This window comes from Macaca thibetana, chromosome 9, assembly GCF_024542745.1.
Source record: "Macaca thibetana thibetana isolate TM-01 chromosome 9, ASM2454274v1, whole genome shotgun sequence".
NCBI classification, from domain to species: domain Eukaryota; kingdom Metazoa; phylum Chordata; class Mammalia; order Primates; family Cercopithecidae; genus Macaca; species Macaca thibetana.
In genome coordinates this window covers 115,531,674-115,551,413 of record NC_065586.1, presented here as the reverse complement: position 1 = coordinate 115,551,413, position 19,740 = coordinate 115,531,674, and the positions used below count along the sequence as shown (strand labels likewise).

The window sequence follows — 19,740 nt, the reverse complement described above, 5'->3', positions numbered from 1 at the left end:
GGACATTCTGGCTGGGAGGGAGAAGTCCCACATGTGTCTGGAACATTTAATTCAGATCATTCCAAGCCGACAGAAGGGTGATACCAATGTGAGGAAACGGCTCCAGGGATAGATGTGGGTAAATACAAGCAATCCTTTAAAGGTGAAGTGTGAATCACTTTCTACATTTAATAAAGACATTTTCTCATTTGAGGCTCTGGAAGTTGTGAGTCACATTTTTTTTTTTTTTTTGTAAACCCCTCCCCGCTAAAATGCCTTGGAACACATGGGTTAACAGTGGCTGCACAGAAAATATACACCCTCAATCTCACTTTCTTTAAATACAAATATACAAAATGTAAACTGAGACAGTAGAGAAATTTACAAAACTTTTCTTTAAAAATCATAAAGACAAAATTCAGTTCTAGTTATGACGCTATTAAAATACGTGCAAGTTGTCGTATCCAATTGGATTTCTATTGCAATGTTCACCAAAGACAAATCCAATCCACCCCGGCCGGGGCCGCCTCGGAAAACAGACCTGAGTGGAAATTTCTTTGAGAAACCTCGAGGTTCTATGTCGACGGGATGGACGGCCTCCTTCCCCGGCTCCTGGGGGGCTCCCCTGGCAGCCCCACCAGAGCAGAAGCTCCAGTACTTCCGCTTCTAAGGAGAAGGTCTGGGCTGGTTCCACTGTGGACTTCCAGAGCCGAAACTAGCTGCTTCCGGTGGAGTTCGAGCTGACGTGGTTTGAGTTTATGTGGTGGTTAAAATTGGTCTTGGAGCTGGGCGAACTCTTGGAATTGTTCTGATGCTGGGGTTGGGGTTGGGGGAGACGGGATGGAGAGAACAGCAGTCAGTCCTGGGAGCCCTGGCGATGGGTCAGGGGCTGCCTCCACCAGCTCTAACCCTTGCTTTTCATGGCCTTTGGAAGTCTCCCCTCAGAGCCAGGTGCAAGGGCCGCCCCTGGAGGCACAGGGCTTTATCTGGTAAATGGGAAGAGCCAAGGAATTAACAGAACCTCCAATCAGGGTGGAGGCGGCCCCCCCATAATATCCACATTGGTTACGCCTGCAGGCCCAGGGTTACACTGCCTGGGCTGGAATTCTCAGTCTGCCCTCCCTCGCAGAGTGGCCTTGGGCATGCAATTCCATCTCCCAGTTTCCTCTCCTGTAACAGGCGAGAAGAGCAGCTTCCGCAAAGGGTGGCTGGGAGGATACAACGGGGCCTCGTATGCAAACGGCTCTACGAGGACCCACCTGGGAAAGATGGGCGGTCGTTCCCATTCCTCGGGCCCTCCCTCTGCATCCCGTGTGTGCTGGGCCCTCCATGTTGCAGAGGGGAGGAGGAGGGAGGCAAGGAACGTTTGCTTCACAGGTGCTGGTGCCCGCGCCGTGCTAAGGGCCGCCACTCATGGCTCTAGGCAGCAGGCATTTCTATCCTGATGTTTCAGGCAGGCAAACTGAGGCGGGAGAGGTTCCATAAGTTTCCACATAACCAAGAAGTGTCAGGGCTGGGTTTGAACCCGGGTCTGTGAGACTACATGGTAATTTCTCTTTCTAGGACCCAGGGTGTTCTTAGCGCGCCCGGCCATGAGGGGAGGGAGAGGTCATTCTTTCTGGAACTTCCATTTTACTTGATGGAAGCACTGAAGTGTTGTATTTTTATATTATCACTGGCCTAGTGTGTCTATCCTGGAGCTGGCTCTTTGGCGGGAGGAGGAAGGAGCAGAACTAGGTGGGGGAACCTCCCAGGCTCCAGGATGGGCACACTGGGCCACAGCTTCCTCCAGGGCCAGGCCAAGATGGGGTGTATGGTGGCCCACTTCATGGTGTGGGGTGAGGTGGGGGCCCTTCCCCGGCATTTCCTCTACTGGCTCACATTAGCCCTTACCCAGGGCCAGGCTCTGACTGTCATTTCCCAAGAGCCCTGTCTCCTCTGGCTGCCAGCTAGAGGGCACAGCACTGGATGGGAGCCATCTCAGGAGCCAGAAGGTTCTGCAGGGTCAGCTTCTACCCCCAGTTCTCCCTGAGCTTATGATGTTCAGTCTTTACATGACTGAGGCTTCATAGGGACCAGAGAGGGCAGCGGTTCTCAACCAGGGGTGACTGTGCCCCCAAGGACATTCAGCAGTGTCTGGCGCTTTTACGGGCTGTCATGACTGGGGAATGGGGTGTTGCTGCATCTGGTGGCTGGAGGCCAAGCTTGCCGTCTCAAATCTTGTGATGCACACAACAGCCCCGTGACAAGGAATTAACTGGCCCCAGGTGCCAATAGTGTCAAGGTGGAGAAACCCAGAGGGAGGGTGAATTTGGGCTGGCTCTGCCCTTCTGCCGTGGGGATCCCATCAGCTGCAGTGGGTGTTAGGGGCCTCAGACATATCAGTTACCCTTCCAGGCTGCTACTGCCCCAGACTCCCGAGTCCTCAGAGGGTCTCTCCTGGGGGTCTGCTGGTTTCCCATGGAAGCGAGCCAGGGGTCTTGGGGCTGATGCCAGGACTCGCCAGGCACAGGTGTCTCACCTGACGCTTGAAGATTCTCTGGAGCAGCCCTTTCTTTGGCGGTTCCGGAGGGTGATTTCTGTTCAGATCTGGCGAGAGGGTACCATCAGGTCCAAACACGTTCAGCTCCTTAAAGCATTCTGTTTCTATCATCTGGAGGGGCCGTGAGAAAAAGACACAGGCTGTCACCTGGGGTGGTCAGGAAGCCCAGCAGCAGAGCCACTGGGGCTGACCCCTCCCCTGGCCTCACCTGCCCCTGAGCCACACCCTTCCAGGTCTCGGGGGCTGGGTGAGCCTCCCCGTCAATGACTGGCCCGTGGTGGCCACAGCTCCCTGCCTGGCCACTGACAGCTTTCATGTGCTGCCTTCATGGAGAAAACAGAAACCACGCGCTCATCCTCCTGCCGCCAAACTCATATTCCTGACGCCTCCCTCCCCCCATCAGTCCCTCCCTCCCAACCAGCGCCAAGCAAGTGGCCTGCCCCGCTCACCTCGTTTTGCCATGGGATGGACACAGAACCCGTGGAGAACTTGGAGTAGAAGTCGTCATCTGTGTGGTCCAGATTGACACCCTTCACAGTGGAGAACTGCTCGATGTCCAGCACGTCCTTACAGTACACAGCGCGGGGCTGCCAGGGGCACAGGGCTGGTCACACATGTGTCCTGCCTGCGGCTCCAGTGGCCCCAAGCCCAGGCCTTGGGGTTTTAACGGGGGAGCAGAGGGGAGTCTTCCCAGGACCCACCCCCAGAACTCTGCGGGTGGTGGCTGGAGGGCGTGTGGCTCAGGGGCAGGTGAGGCCAGGGGAGGGGTTGGCCCCAGTGGCTTGGCTGGGCTTCCTGTCCACCTCGGATGACGGCCTGTGGTTTTGTTTTGCGCGACCCCTCCAGGTGGGAGTGCGGCCCTCTCTCAGATCCATGAAGGGGACCCTGGCTGGGGTGACACAAGAGCTCGGGGCACCTGGGTGCCCAGTCCAGGGCTCCTTTTGCCATCACTCCCTTACCAGTACAGGACAGACGTGGGCTGGAGTCCCAGCAGTGGGGCTTATGAACTGTGGGGAAGTCTCATATCCCCCGAGGCCTGTGTCCTATTTCCTTACCGGCAAAATGGGGGCAACAAGGTACCTCGCTGGGGCTGCTGTCAGTGCTGGCCACCGAGCCTGGCGCCCGTAACTGGGAGCTGGTATTATTATTGTACCAGGGCATATCTTTTACCTTACTCATCCCTCAACTGTGCACTGGGGGCCTGATCTATGCCAGGGCAGAGATGAACCTGGGTGGACCTTGCCCTCTAAGAGTTCAAGGTTGGTGCGGGGAGGCTTCCCAGAGGCTCTGGAGATGAGGCCTTTACACAGACGGCCCCAGGTGCGGTGCCAAGGGATCCCCAGACCTGGTGACACGTCTGTCGCTGGAGGGTAGAGGCTACCTCCTGCTCACAGTCTCCTGACATTTGGCTAATTCGAAGGTTGTGAATCAGTGCACCGGCTCAGTGAGGGCTCCGCCATGCCAGGAAGGTTCTAGCAATGGTCTCAGGGCTCGGCACTTTCTGGGACTCTCCCCTCCGGTCTGCTCTGGTCTCCAGCTCAAGGCTCGAGGCCATGCTGTCCCCAGCAGAGCAAACCATGGGCCCAAGTCCATGTGGGCGGAAGCAGGGGTGGGGGCATGGGTGTCCGGGTGCAGAGCTGCGACCCTTCTCTAGTGCCCAAAGCCCGGGGTGCACGCCACCGTGGAACTCAGCGGACTTTTAGCTGGAAGCAAGACCACATCATTCACGCGGCCAGCACAGAATGAAAACGCAGGGCCCATGTTCCACATTTAAAATTTTAAGATGGCAACAGAGGGCACTGAGCCAGGTGTGGGGCCCAGGGTGCCCTAGGGGGTGCCCAGGTCAAGCTCACGAAACTGGCCTTGGGTGGCTTGCAGAGGAATGTTAAGAAATGAGTGTATTTTAAAAATCTGTAATGGAACAGGAAGTTATCTGGCACACCCAAATCCCTCTTTCATGGCTATTATTTCCTTGGAAAGGTTTCCTTTTAAAATACGTTTTTTATTTTTAAAAAGTGTCAACGGAAGTGAAAAAGATGATGTCACTCAGCGCTTGTGGTTTAGGAACGTGGCAGCAGCCCTGACAGTGGTGTGGGGACAACTGTGGAGGCTGGCGGGGACGACCATTGGGGGCTGGCGGGGACGACCATCGGGGGCTGGCGGGGACGACCGTGGGGGGCTGGCGGGGACGACCATCGGGGGCTGGTGGGGACAACCGTGGGGGGCTGGCGTGCAGCCTGGGGAGGGCCAGAGGGGAAAAGGCAAAGTCCCCAGCTGACAGCGACTTCGCACTCCAGGGCCTGCAGCCTTTGCTCGCCTGAGGCCTCAGATGCCAGGAACAGAGGCCCTGGGCCAGAGGGTACACAGTGGGGGGAGGAGGGCACTGGCGGGCTGCTCTGTGCGCCTTGTCAGGCTGTGCGCCGTGCGGGGCTCTGCTACCTCATCCTCCTAATGCCCTGATTCGAGGTGGCCAGCGTCACTCCCAGGGTGACCAACTGTCCCTGTCTCCCGAGGACACAGGACTTTCAGTGCTAAAAGCAGGACGGTCCCAGGAAAAGCAGGACAGTCAGTCGCCCTGATCCTCAGGGCCGCCTCCTTCCACACGCTGCTTCTGGGGCCCAGAGCACTCTTCTCCAGCCGTGCCTGGGTGCACGCACGGAGGCCTCGCTACTCTCCAATCTTCCTTAAGGCTGACTGTTCTCTCCTCTTGTGACTCATATTTCTACTTGTATTTAAGGGGTTTTGCTGACAACCCTCCTCGTCTTCAGACTGGAAGTTCCATGAAGGAAACAACCAACCGTTTTGTGCGCCATGGGATCTCCCTTGGGGCCTGGCATGGGACCTGGAGTGTGCTGGAAGGTAGAGAAATAGTTCCAATGCCATGACTCATCTCAGCCCATCACCATAGCAACAGGTAGCCCAGAGGCCACAAGGATGGCCACCCGGGTTCCAAACTTTGCCACACCCCCAATCTGGGCGCCCACATCCTCTCCAATTTCGGACATCAGCCCACTGGCACAACCATGAGGTTCATGCAGTCATGCTATGTGGTTTCCTGGAATACCAAGGAGTGGTCACTCCCAAAGCCCTCGACACCGAAAACAAACAACAAATAAACGACACATTCCCTGCACGTAGTGCTTCTCACAATAGTGACTCTCAACCCCGGCTGCACGCTCGAATCAGCTGGGGAGGTTTCAAAACTCCCGAAGCCGAAGTCTTACCCCAGCCTCCCTGGGGGCTGGGTCCAAAGCGAGTGTTGCTCATGCTCCCCCGCGGTTCCCCAGGCAGCCAGGGTCGAGAGCAATGCTGTGATTACCATTCTCCCCCTGCCTGCTCAAGCTCATCTGGAGATTGAGTTTGCCGCATTCAGTGACTTTTGCTTTTTTTTTTTTTTTTGAGATGGAGTCTCGCTCTATCGCCCAGGCTGGAGTGCAGTGGTGCAATCTCAGCTCACTACAACCTCTGCCTCCTGGGTTCAAGCGATTCTCCTGCCTCAGCCTCCCGAGTAGCTGGGATTATATGTGCATGCCACCATACCCGGTTAATTTTCGTATTTTAGTAGAGATGGGGTTTCACCATGTTGGTCAGGCTGGTCTCGAACTCCTAACCTCAGGTGATCCGACTGCCTCAACCTTCCCAAGTGCTGGGATTACAGGCATGAGCCACCGTGCCTTGCCCTACTCTTTACATTCTCAGTGGCCCCCGTGTTTCTCCAAAAAGCATTCCCTGATTACCCATCACACTGATGCCATCCCTGGCCGGACAGGGGCTGTGGTATGGTTGCCATGGATACTGATCTGCACCCAGCAGCTTCCCAAGCCCGCTGCTGTCCCACAGGACCAGGGGAACCCCACCTACAGGGGGTGCCAGAGTTCCAAGGACGGTCCCCACCTGTCTCCACTCTGGGCGGTACTGGTAAGTGATAACCACTGGTTCTGGGGGAGGGGGATGCAGAGGCCCTGATTTGTACCATTTGCAAATTGCTGCTGTGCAGATGCTACCACTGGGATCTACTGTAAGCTGCCGACGTGAAGCCACTGGACACGGAATTGGGAAGAGATGTGCATATGAGCTCTCCGGAGACGCGGTAATTTGCCTGCAGCACACCACTGCCCCCACGGCCTCCACAGCCCCGGCCCAGCCCCCACCGCCGGCAAGGGGTCATCTGTGGCAGCGTGGCAGGAGCTGAGACACAGGCCTTCCTGGCTTCTGACTCCCTGACTTTACACAGAGCAGGCCCCGAATTCACAGCTCGTATCCCACACAGATCACCCAGCCTCTGCCTGGTCTGCCTCTCTTGGGCCTCTGATCCAGCTGAGAGCTCACGATTTATTGACTGTGCAGGGGACTTTCAAGGACAATTCTACCTCAGCTGGAATCTTGCCTCACACACCAACTGGTGGCCCTGGGGACCTCCTGGGAAGACAGGACTCCCTATAATGTAAGCTGCTGGGGGAGGGGCCTCTTTTGTTCCTGCCTGGCCCAGAACCTGGCGTCTGCAGTAGGTGCTCAATGCATGCACGCTGGTCAAGCTGAACTGAACGTGGTGGCCCTCAATGCTCTTGGAAGCATTCCCCATTCAGTTCTCATTTCACCCTCAAATCTCCCAGGCAGGTGGGAGGCGTGAGTGTTACTGGCTTCACTGGTCAGGGAGGAAACTAATGCTTAGAAGGAATCTGTCCAGGACTCCCAGACCCGGGAAAGTGCCCAAGTCTTTGGAAGCCAGCGTGGGCTCCCTGGCCCATGCCTCCTCTGCACTGCCTGGCGTGAAGTTCATCCGCAGCTGAGGCAAGGAGTGGCTGGGAGGGGACTCTTTGGTCCCCACAAAGACACGATGTGCCCCACACTCTGCACCAGCTCACTGTGAAGCAGCACTGCGGGGCAGCCCTGGGTACCCTGCAAAGGGAGCTGCTGGGGGCTGGGGGGTGCTACTCACGTCTGGAACGAAGGGAGGATCCAACATCCCGGCTTCTAAGCGCTTGAAGTTCATGTTCCTGAAGAAGGGGTGTCTCTTGACCTCTGCAGCCCCCTCCTCCTGGCAGCCCAGCCTCTGCTTTGCATCTTTGGTGAGCAGCTGAAACAGAGAGAGCCCCATGAAGCCACTGGGCCTCTCCTCCTGCCTGAACCTCCTGCCTCCACAGTGTCTGTGCCACCCAAGACATGCTGCCCCACCCTGCAAAGGTCTCGCTTCAGGGCTGCCTCTGAGTCTTGGCATGCATCTGTGCTCACACCTTCACAGCCTGGCTAGATGCCTGATGGGCCAGGGGAGCAGGAATCTTGTGTTTCTCCCAGGACTACAGATCTCGTTCCTGGGTTATGGTGGGCACTCAATGGGTGTTGAGTCAATGTCACCTCTTCTGTGTAGGGTAAGCAACAAAAGGCAAGGACTGCATCGATAGCTCTCTTTTGTTCACGTACTCGGCTAATTTGCAGACTCGCACCTCCTGGGTGCAAGCCCCTTCCTGACAGAGAAGACACTGCCGAGGGACTTGGCCTCTAGGAGTGCTCAGACTCATGGGGGGCTAATCATGCTCAGAGGACACATCAAGGTGATACAGATCGGCACCCCGGGGCCAGGAGGCACGACTGGCTGCCAGCTGGAGGTCAGGGAGCTGCATGGGGAAGGGGTATTTGAGTTGAGTCTTGTAGGACAAATAGGCTTTCAAGGTGTGGGTGTGGGGAGGGGCACACAGGTAGAGGGAACTGCACCAGCAAAGCAGAGTGGCAGGGCGTGCAGGGTGTGTCTGGGGAATATCCAAAACACGTTTGACTTAGCAGGAGGAGGGTGCAGACGTCGGCCAGCGGGAGGGGCTGGTCGGGGGAGATGATGGAGGATCAGAGATGGGTCGGGGGAGGGGCTGGTCGGGGGAGATGATGGAGGACCAGAGATCGGCCAGGGGGAGGGGCTGGTCGGGGGAGATGATGGAGGATCAGAGATGGGTCAGGGGGAGGGGCTGGTCGGGGGAGATGATGGAGGATCAGAGATCCGCCAGGGGGAGGGGCTGGTGGGGGGAGATGATGGAGGATCAGAGATGGGTCAGGGGGAGGGGCTGGTCGGGGGAGATGATGGAGGATCAGAGATGGGTCAGGGGGAGGGGCTGGTCGGGGGAGATGATGGAAGATCAGAGATGTGTCAGGGGGAGGGGCTGGTCGGGGGAGATGATGGAGGATCAGAGATCGGCCAGGGGGAGGGGCTGGTCGGGGGAGATGATGGAAGATCAGAGATGGGTCAGGGGGAGGGGCTGGTCGGGGGAGATGATGGAGGATCAGAGATCGGCCAGGGGGAAGGGCTGGTCGGGGAAGATGATGGAGGATCCTGAAGGCCGGGTCGGGTGGTAGGATTTTCATCTGGAGGTAGAAGGAGCCAGGGATGGCTGAGGTAGGGGAGTGTCTTCATCAGAACCAAGAGGCAGGAAGGTTACCAGGAGAGGAAGAGGCTTTGGGAGCAGACACCCGGGTGAGATGGGATGTGGCTGTGAACGAGGCCAGAGGGCTGGACCCGCGCAGGGGTCCTCGACTGGCCGTGGCAGCCACATGACCACAGGGCCCCGGCCCCTGACCCGCACTCCCAGCGCCCCAGCCTCATGATTCTCTCTTCTCCTCTGCCCTACTGAGCGCTGCACCTGGATGCAGTTGGTGTCTACTAAATATCTGCGTTGTGGCTAAAATTCGGAGCAGCCTGCATGGGGGGAGGGGCGCAGCCTTGTTTTTTCCCAGTGCCCCGTGCACTTTGCTCATATTCATCCCACGTACACTTCCTGCTGGCTCCTGTGGGGCAGGCGCTGCGCTGGCTGGGGACGCTGGGAGAGTGAGTAGCCACATTGGCCTCCTGGGTCTCAGGGTCTGGAGGGGCTGCCCCCCAAACAAAGGAATCGAAGGTGGCACCAGGGCCAGCACCAGGTTCCACCCTTGAAAGGACTAAGCAGAGAGCTCAGTCGCTCACAGTGTCGCCCTCTAATGCCCCCACGGACCGCCAGGCTGGCGGCTCAGGGTCTGGTGCTCATGCCTCTACTTCTCTCTCTGGGGGCTTCACTGTTTAACAAAGGCTCAAGCATTGGGCTGGGCTGGGCCCAGGCGCTGCACTGTTCTAAGTAGTCCCTCAGAGGCAAGTCTCCTTCTGCAGAGGCTGCAGTGGCTGGCCAGGAAGGTGGCACAAACGAGGGCGAGAAAGGCTAGGGGTGGGCTGGGAGAGCCGGGCCAGGCTACGCGTCAGCTCCTGCCAGGTGGGACGGCAGCCAGGGCCTGAGGCTTCTGCTTTTCAAGAGAAGCCAGAAAATCCAGGTTATTATATGAAATCTCCACATTTTTAAATTTTGGCAATGAACCTACCATTTACTTCTTTTGAAACACCCTGTGCAGGTTGAACCAAACACCCCCCTATATGTTGCCGTTTGAAACCCTGGCATCCAGTCAATGGTTTGCAGCCATGTCGTCAGGTAAGGAGTTTGCAACCATGCTATCAGGTGGACACCAGGAGAAGTAAGAGGAAGAGAAGGTGTGAGTGGGATGGGTGGGGCAGGCAGAGTGGGCTTCCTGGAGGAGGAGAACAGATGGGCTGGAAGGACAAGTGAGACCAAGATGGCTGAAGGGCAAGAGGGAGCTGGAGTGGGGGCTAAGGCCCAGGGCTGGGACTGAGCAGGGGCTTGGGGAAAATGGAGGCTGAGGTCTGGGCCCATGGACTGGGCTCAGGGGACAAAGAGGTGAGATGTGTGAATTTCTGGGCTCCAGAGAAGGGGGAGCAGCTTCTGTGGCTGCTAAGGTAGAATGGGGGACAGACCTGGGGGCCAGAGACCAGCTTCCTCGCCGATTGTGGAGGGGCCCTTTTAGGTAGGCCGGACTGGAGCCACCAGAGCCTAGAAATAGCCCTGTGAACCCGGGGCCTGTGAGCTCTCCTGGCAAGTCAGGCTCTGCAGTGTCCTGAGCTGCCGCCAGCTGGAGGGGACACGGTAGGTCTGGATGCCAGAGATGCTGCAGTCAAGGGCGTGAAGGAGGCCTAAGACCAGACTCCCAAGACCCAAGATCATTTGTAAGGGAAGCTGCAGCAAGGCCAGAGGCTTCCAGAGGACAGTGGTTTTGTACCCACCAAACAGGTCCTCTGGGAGCAGCAGGCTTTCTCTCAGTGTCCACCAGGGGGCAGCAGAGGGACAGCAGTGCCCTGGTCCAGGGTGCAGCAGGAGATCCCAGCTCCAAAGCCAGGGGCCAAGGTGGGTGACTGGGGTCTGGGGGTGAGACTGGGGCCCTCTCCACCTCGTCATCCTCTTAGTTTGTCCCATATCCCTGCTGAGATCTCTCAAGACCTGCCTCTCTGATTGCCTGGCCCTGACCTGGGACATTCGGTGATGCTCTGTCCACGGCTGTCTGACCCCATCTTTCCCTTGTCTAGTTTTGTCGCACCTGACAGGTATCTCCCAATGAGACAGCCAAGCATGGCTCGCACCCACGTTTCCATGTACTCGACCAGTGCTGCACTGTTCCTCTGGTTCCCCCACCCTAGCCCTGGCTGCAATGACCATGTGGCTTTCTCTGAGGCCCCAGCTGCACGGCGGGCCAACAGCTGTGGGGTTAGGGTGTGGGTCTGCTGTACACACAGGCCTTCTTCCCATAGCTCTGTGAGGTGAGGATGAGGTTGGTGACAGGAAGGGGCCGAGGAGAGGTGTTTGGCTGCAGGGGAGGGGCCTCTGGGGTGAGGAGCCGAGCCAGACCCTCCTGGGGCCGCTCGCAGCGCAGCCTCAGGTCTTCCTGAGCAGAAGCATTGCAACTTTTAATCAACTCCCGGGCCTGCTGCTTCCTAAACTCCGGGAGCTGCCTGGGTTGTCAACGCACACGCTGAACCTGCCCCCAAAGTCGCTGAAGATGTAGAGGGGTGGCAAATGTGGTTCCCGCTCCCAGACTCGGCCTGCCCATCTGTGGCTCCGGGTACATGGGGTTCCAGGGAAAGAAGAGGAAGTCTGTGGGCTGGCAAGTGTGGAGCTGGGTGCTCTGGCCCTTCCTGTCCCTGTAAGGCTGGCATTAGAGGGCAGCTGCTTGCAGTGGGGCTGCCAGCACAGCTGTGCTGGGGACCATAAGGAGGAGGGCCCCAAGGGGGCATGGCTGGACTTGGGGGCTGAGAGCCAGGCCGGAGCAGGAAGTAGCCATCTCCCCAAAAAGCCACTAGTCCTGGTTCCCAGGAAAGGGTTAGGGTTAGGGTTAGGGCCGGCGTCGGGGGGCCCAGGGGCAGGGTGGGCACAGGCAGACTCCACTCCCATATCCCCCACTTCCAATGGCTCCTGTCACTCCTTTATCTGGCTTCCAGTCCCCACATCTGGCCCCACCCACCCAGCTTGTGTAATCGTCACTCCCACCATGCCCTGCCTTTGGGTGGGTCGGACCTCACTATCCCTAGACCCTGCCACACAGGAGCCAGGCTGGCGTGACCAGCAGTCCATCTAGTGGTGGAAAACTTTGTTATAAGATGTTCAAAGACTGTGATCATCACCCCCACCCCCTGCAGCTCTTCGTCTTAAACCAACACCTTGGGATCCAGAGGTGGAGGGAGCAGGAGGCCCAAGGGCAGCGGCAGGGGCTTGACTCAAGGTTGCTTTGTGTCTAGCTCAGACCACCGCTTCTCCGCCCTGTGCAGACCCCCACAGGCTGGATGTGAGGGTGTTCCACACTGTTCCCCTCACCCCCTTCCCCTTGCTTCCTGGGTGTCCCTGCCCGGCCAAACTTTCTCCTGGAAGCCTCCGCTGACCACCCCAGTCCACAGCAAGGAGTGCCCTCAGCTCTAGCTTGGTGGGCTGCACCCCCCACCACACCCTAGCATGCTCAGATCCCTGTCCCTTCAGCCAGCGTTTGCTGTTTTGGGGACAGACTGGGGCCAGGCCCAGGGAGGGTAGCGTCTGGCCACCAGGAACTCACCATCTTGCAGATGGACTCGGCCTCCTCGGAGAACTTGCGGGAGTACACCTCTTCGGTCTCCAGGACCCGGCGGTCCACCTCCTCCCGCTTCACCTTCTCCTTGCGGCCGCGGAATGGCGACTGGCCCTCGATCATCTCATAGATGAGGCAGCCCAGGCCCCAGTAGTCGGGGCTCAGGCCGTACCTCTGGTTGTTCAGGACCTCTGGAGCTGGGGGCAGAGGAGAGAAGAGAGGAGTGAGGACTGGGGAGACAGCTGGTGGCGCTGCTCACTGAAGGCCTGGAGGTTCATGGCTGGGACAGTGGCCGCCACCAACTCCTACCCCACCAACTGCTGTGAATACCACCTCCTCCAGGGAGCCTGCCCTGATGACTCTCCTCTGTGCCCCCAAAGGACTCTGATTGTAGCTTTAGAACTCTGACCACTGTGGATGGAGGTGTCCTGCACTCTTGATGTCCCCTTGCCTAGAACATGAGCTACTTTATTCACTACTGTAACAAGTACGACACCTGGCACAGAACAGGTGCTATTGGTATATTTGTTTCAATGAATAAAGGTGTATCTACCCAAATTAAAGATGATCTTAAATTTATCTGTAATTCAATCAATCTCTTGCTATGTCTTCTCTACCACTTTGATAAAGTGAATTACAGATTCACCATAGAAATACAAAAAAGACAGTTCTGCATCATCAGCACGTATGTCTGGAGGGAAATGCATCCACACACGTGCTGGTTTGCACACGAGAGCCTGGGCACACAGATGCATGGAGCACTCTGCAAAAGGAGACCCAGGCAAATGCACACACAGGTAGGCAGATCTGTCATCCACCCATCCATCATCTATCCCATCCACCCATCCATCCATCCATCCATCCATCCATCCATCCATCCATCCACCCGCCTACATCCCTATCAATCGTCGATCAGCATTCACGTGGGCACACACACACTCACATACACACAGACACACACCCCACAGGTTGCCAAATGTCATGCAATCTGAAAAGGGCCCTCTAGCACCAGAGACAAAGTACACCTCCCATGCAGCTGCTGTTGGCACCAGCCTGACCAGAGGGTGGCAGCGTGCCTGGTCCTCGGAGCTCTCTGGGCCCCCCCGCCTCTCAGGGGAAGGAGGGTAGGCGAGTGAAATGCACAGGAGGAAGCCCAGGGCGTGCCCCAAATTGGATGGGGGATTCTAGGGCACAGGACTTAACTCTGGGCCTCTTCCCTGCAACCCCCAGGACTCTGGTCTCGGAGCAGACTAAGGCAAGGCATCAGGAACCAAAGGCTGCTCTCTACTGGAATCACGCTCGGTGATGCCGCAGCTGTGTGCGCCTCTCATTTGGGGGCTCTTCTGAATTACCTCCTTCCTCTCAAGGGTCTCTCCTCCTAGACCTCTGCTTCAATGTGGCCTCCCCTAGCAGCGCTATGTGCGAGGCCCCGACCCCTAAGAGTGGCTTGGCTTTGGACAGAGGTGGGGCTGGGACCTGGGAGTGCAGAGAGCTCAGAGCAGTCATCACATCTGGGGCCCCTGTGCTCCTCTTCCCCCTGGCTAAGGCCGCCCCCCAGCAGCCCCGCAGAGACTGTGGCTCTGCGTGTGATCAGCAGTGCACAAAGAGGCAAGAGGCTCTGCGGGCAGGCTCTGGGGGCTCGGCTGGCAGTGAGCAGGGGCGGCCCCAGTGGGTATCGGGGTGCGTTGACAGAGGCAGCCCAGCACTCACCCATGTAGCCAACAGTGCCCACCCGGCCGCGGATCAGGTCTCCCTCGGGGATCTTCACAGCCAAGCCCAGGTCTGAGATCCTAATGTGGCCTGAGGGGGACAGCAGGGTCAGTGGGTTCCCAGGACAGCCGCATGGGCGCCGGGCCTTGCTGTGTGCCCATGGGCAAGGCACACGAGCTCTTGGCACTCTCTGTCCAAGGACAACAGGGACCCCAATCTGCCATCTCAGGGTGACCACAAGACCCTTGGGAGAGTGCAGGTGTGGGAGGACACAGGAAAATGCCCACTCTTCAGGAGTGGAACATAAAGATGCAATAGGATGCCTGGACACGGCTGGACGTTGACCGACCTGCCTAGTCAAAGGCTGAATGGGCCTCTTGGACGGCTGAGGTCACAGAGGATCTTGGCTGGGTTCTGGGATTACTTCATGGGAAAAATGTGAGGTCTTGCTGGCATTCTGCAACCATTTGCTTAAGGGGAAAACATTATAAAACAATTTGGGAAGCAGCTCCCAGGCCTGCCTTGCTGGTCTCTGGAGGTTGGTTGTTTTTCACTTTAGAGAAACTAGAAGGGAAAATGTCTGGTCTGACCCGGCAGAGCCTGGAGATGAATCTGAGCTCACAGCCCAGCACTGACCCGAGAGCGGGAGACGCTGAGCTGAGCTCCACTTCGGTCTTTGTCCCTCCCGCGGCCCACCTGGGCAGGGTCACAGCCACAACTTACCCCCGCAGGAAGGAGCACGTCCCCTTCCCTTCCCTGCCTATGGGCAGCAGGGCCCCATCCCCACCCCTCCAGCCTAGATGTCAGCAAGGGCCAGTGTCGAGACCCCGTCAGGCTGTAGCTGCATGGACTCCCTGGCTCGGTGGGGGCTGACAGTCAGGACAGCAGAGGAGCAGGCTTTGTTCTGAGACCAAGGGAGGCACTGGGCTCCTCCAGAGACGGCGGCAGGCCTGGGCCCTCCGACCGCCCCTCCACAGGGCAGTATCCCATGCAGACCTCTCTTCAGGTCATCAGCGACCTAGTTTCTCCCCTCCCTCTACTGGGGACTGCCAGGGTGTGGGGCCTGCTGGCAAAAGACCCAGTTTCTGCCCTCGGCTCCCCACTGATGCTGCTGGGTGACTCTGGCAGGATGGCTCCCCTGAGGCTCAGTTTTGTCATCTGTAAAATGGGCACAGAGATGCTGTCTTAACCTTCTCTGTGCAGGTGGGAAGATCTAGTCAGATCAAAGGTGTGGAAATCACCCAAGCACAGTGGCTCACGTCTGTAATCCCAGCACTCAGGGAGGCTGAGGCGGGTGGATCACTTGAGGTCAGGAGTTTGAGACCAGCCTGGTCAACATGGCAAAACCCCCTTTCTACTAAAAATTCAAAAATTAGCCAGGCATGGTGGCACATGCCTGTAATCTCAGCTACTTGGGAGACTGAGGCAGCAGAATAGCTTGAACTCGGGAGGTGGAGGTTGCACTGAGTTGAGATCACACCACTGCACTCCAGCCTGGGCAACAAGAGTAAAAGTACATCTCAAAAAAAAAAATAATAATAATACAAAAACTAGCCAGGTGCGGTGGCGCATGCCTGTAATCCCAGCTACTTGGGAGGCTGAGGCAAGAGAATCACTTGAACCTGGGAGGCAGAGGTTGCAGTGAGCCGAGGTCATGCCATTGCACTCCAGCCTGAGCAACAGAGTGAGACTCTGTCTCAAAAAAAAAAGGTATAGGAACTATTTTCCAGGTGTGAGGCTACACAGCTATGAGGGTTACTGTGGTTGTTCTTGCTATTCAGTGCCCACAGCCAAGAGAAAATAATGATGGTAATGCACAAACATAATGCCTAAGACATTTACAGCTGGCTAGACTGACGAGCAACTCCCTCTCAAGCTGTCGTGTAGGAGCCTCGCCACAACCCTCTTCCCTCTGGGTGGGCAGGGCAGGGCAGGACACTTTGCTTCCATTTCACAAACAAGATGAAAGGTGGAGAACTTAGTGGAAGTTAAGTATTTGCCCAGCGTCTCTGAAATTCTAGACTCCTTGCTCAGTGTGCTGTAGAGACCGTGCCTGGCCAGAAGTTATTTTAACACTTAGAGCCTTATGATCAAAGGGAATTTAAAAAACTCTGAATTTCTATGTCTCTCTGAACACTGCCTATTCACCAAGCAGGAGCTCTGTCCATGCTCACAGCTTTCTCTCTTCCCCAGGTACCCAGCACTGAGCAGTGGGAGTGGGGCCTGTGGTCAGTCTCCCCAGCTCTCTCTGAGAATCCCTGGGAGGCCCTTTGCTTTCTCTGGGTTGCGACGCTCACCTCAGCTATCGAGTAGGAAAAGACTTACCATAATCATCTAACAGGATGTTTTCAGGTTTCAGATCTCTGAAAGAAAAAACAATGAGCATCAGAGTGTGGGCATTCTGGGCAGGTAGGATGCACTGCATCTGGTTGACCCCTCGGGCTAACCAGGCCTAAGTGGCCACAGGGTGTTTCCTTCCCACCTTGTGGCTCAGGCTGTCCGCTTTGAGTCAAAATGATCTTCAGCTCATTTCTCTCCTTCCAGTAATTTAAAGCAACACTGCTGTTTGCCACAGGCATTTTCCCAACCCTGGAGAGTGACTGGGAAAGTTAGGAAAAGGCCAGTCATGGCCCCTGTTCACACATCAATGACTCTAGGGCTGAGGATACTTCTGGTGGGGTAACAGAGCCCCTCCAAGGCTGGGAAGACCCTGCAGGTCTCAGGAAGCCCTGAAGGCAGAACAGGGCCTGGAGTGAAGGGAGCCGCACAATTGGGAAGAGAGGATCGAAGGGGAGAAGGTGGGGGTATGGGAAAAAGACCCCCTTTGGGATGGGGCCTGCAGGAGACTGGCACACTCCCCAACTCCAGCTACACTACAATGCTGGAGAAAGCACAGCCACAGGGCACGGCGTAGGTGTGGCTGCCTTATCCTGTCCCTAACGTCTCTTCTCTTGATGATGGAATCTTGCTCACAAGAAGGGGAGCCTCTGCATTCCCAGGATGGGGGGAGAGCCAGCAGAGGAGCTGGTTTTATAGGAAAAAGTCTTCCCTATGGGTAAAAGAACAGCCACAGGAGTGTGTGCAACTCATTAAGCCATGGGGCGAACAGTACACAGGATCTGGATGGAGGCTCCAGTTCTCAACCACTCAGCTTTGTTTATTTAACTGATGGCAGCTGTCCTCATGCAGGGTGGTTAATGTACCCAAATCCAGCCAGTGAGCCTCATCAAATGATAATTGGTGTTTGTATATCCTTATTTATCACAAAATACTTTTGTTGCTGTTGTTATTTAAACGGCATTCTTTTGATGTGTTAACAATTCCAAATAAGGGTAGGAGCCATCATCTCAACAAGCCGGCTGCCAGCAGGCTAGCAGGGCAGCTCACTAGTGGGCACTGGTCAGAACCGAGCCCAGAGAGAGGCCGTGGCGAGTGGTCACAGTCAGGGAGGAGGTACTGTGGTTCTTTTTGCCCCTGGAAGAAGAGAAGCTGGAACTTGGAGGGCTTTCTTTTCTCTTTTTAAATAAAAGGCAATCAAGTAGAGAATTCTTTGTCCAACCCTTAGGGAAAATTTTCCGACTCTTCACTTGAATGACAACAAAATAGAAACAGAAATGGGGGGATGGCATGGGGGGAAGGCCATGTCATCAAGACCATTCTTTCTTGTTTTCAAAACCTTCCTGGTCCCAAGATGAGCTCCACTGTAAAGGTCTTCAGACTGGGCTGTGTGTTGGGGTCTGCCAGGACCAAGCAGGAGGTTCCCTCCTGTCCGAAGTTTTAGGGCTTTGGATTTCTTTGCATCAGGATGCTCTGTCCTGGCATCTTTTGGGATTGCCCTCCCACCTCCCCCTTCTCAATAACTCTTGTCCCAAGTTACAGAAGAAAAGCAGCTTCCTCCCCTCCCGAGTATGACTGTAGCGACCCACTCCAGATGTCAAAACCCCCGGTTCCAAAGGACTGATTAGAAATGAGATCTACTTGGCTGGGCTCAGTGGCTCACGCCTGTAATCCCAGCACTTTGGGAGGCCAAGGAGGGTGGATCGCGAGGTCAGGAGATCGAGACCATCCTGGCTAACACGGTGAAACCCTGTCTCTACTAAAAATACAAAAAATTAGCCGGGCGTGGTGGTGGGCGCCTGTAGTCCCAGCTACTCGGGAGGTTGAGTCAGGAGAATGGCGTGAACCCGGGAGGAGGAGCTTACAGTGAGATCGCACCACTGCACTCCAGCCTGGGTGACAGAGCAAGACTCTGTCTCAAAAAAAAAAAAAAAAAAAAAGGAAAAGTTATTTTATTTTATTTTGAGACAGTCTTGCTCCGTCACCCAGGCTGGAGTGCAGTGGTCATCTTGACTCACTGCAATCTCCAGGTTAAAGCGATTCTTTAGCCTCAGCCTCCCAAGTAGCTGGGACTACAGGCATGTGCCACCACGTCCAGCTACTTTTTGTATTTTTAACAGAGACAGGGTTTCACCATGTTGGCCAGGCTGGTCTCGAACTTCTGACCTCAGGTGATCTGCCTGCCTCAGCCTCACAGAGTGCTGGGATTACAGGTATGAACCACCACACCTGGCCAGAGAAGTTGTTTTAACACTTAGAGGCTTATGGTCAAAGGGAATTTCAAAAAAACTTGTGTGTATCCATATATTTGTTTTAGGGCCTTCTGGTCAAATGGAATTTCAAAAACTCTTATATGTATCCATATATTTGTTTCAGAGATGTACTCTCATCAATGAAAGACTTTCAGGCAAAAAATATTATTAACATTCTGGGGGGATGGAGAGAGAGAAGGAAATGATAGAAAATTCCTCATCACTAAAGAGCTTTCTGTGCAGTTTTTGGATAAATGCAGGTGCAAATCAATTCGCTATAGCAACTAGAGATTCCACTGGATCCCTTGAAGAGTGTAATGTAACTGCTCAATTTCAATATATCAAAAATTGTCACTATTTTCAATATGATGGAATATTTCAAATGTCTACGTAAAATGCAGTGTCACAGAGATTTTCAAAATTCTTTCAGAAGGACTGGGAGAAAAATCTGAAGGGCACTGCTCCTTGTGAGTGGAATCTGGACCCCTGGCCCTACAATGTCCAGGTCCCTATAGGATTGAGGTCGCGGGGGATAGGGGGTGAAGACCAGAACAAGCTGAGGACAGTGTGTGGTGGGACAATGGGCCACTCTATTCTGCTTGTGGGCAGTGACCCCACCCAAGTTCTTCCCAGGGCTGATCCCAGATAGCGGCCACCAGGCCCCTTCTGACCTTCCCTGGGTGCTGGGATGGAGGCAACTGGAGGGAGCAGTGGTCACGGCCCGTTCTCCTTGACTTGAAGGAGTAGTCAGTTTCGAGAACATGATTTCACTTGCTTGACTTCCCTAAACTTTGGAGGCTGGAGAACACGAGCCAGAGGGTGGTGACCTCGCTTCCTCAGTGCCGGGGGCCCCAGGTTCCTGGAGTAGAAAGTCTGTCCGACTCTGCACCCTCCCCTGGTGCTGACCAGGGCTGATTCCCAGAGCGATGGCGACCACCTGCCTGAGGGTGCGGAGGCGCTGGCCCCACCCTCTCGGACTTAGACTTGGAAGGCCTCAGTGCCCTCCAC

General features: G+C 55.9%; 2 protein-coding genes across 2 annotated transcripts in view; one reads left to right on the top strand and one right to left on the bottom strand.

The window, feature by feature from the left end:
- Positions 1–19,740, top strand: part of PRDX3 (peroxiredoxin 3) — a 497,514-nt gene that overhangs the window by 208,414 nt on the left and 269,360 nt on the right. The window lies entirely within an intron of this gene.
- The window catches only part of GRK5 (G protein-coupled receptor kinase 5), a 249,292-nt gene continuing 229,702 nt past the window's right edge, over positions 151–19,740 (bottom strand). The window contains exons 10-16 of the mRNA XM_050803971.1: positions 16,469–16,506; positions 14,144–14,233; positions 12,422–12,630; positions 7,461–7,598; positions 2,971–3,108; positions 2,501–2,632; positions 151–793 (exon numbers count right to left, since the gene is read on the bottom strand). Of these exons, the coding sequence (XP_050659928.1) occupies positions 695–793; positions 2,501–2,632; positions 2,971–3,108; positions 7,461–7,598; positions 12,422–12,630; positions 14,144–14,233; positions 16,469–16,506 (844 nt within the window). The 3' untranslated portion in view covers positions 151–694. The remainder of the gene's footprint in view (positions 794–2,500; positions 2,633–2,970; positions 3,109–7,460; positions 7,599–12,421; positions 12,631–14,143; positions 14,234–16,468; positions 16,507–19,740) is intronic.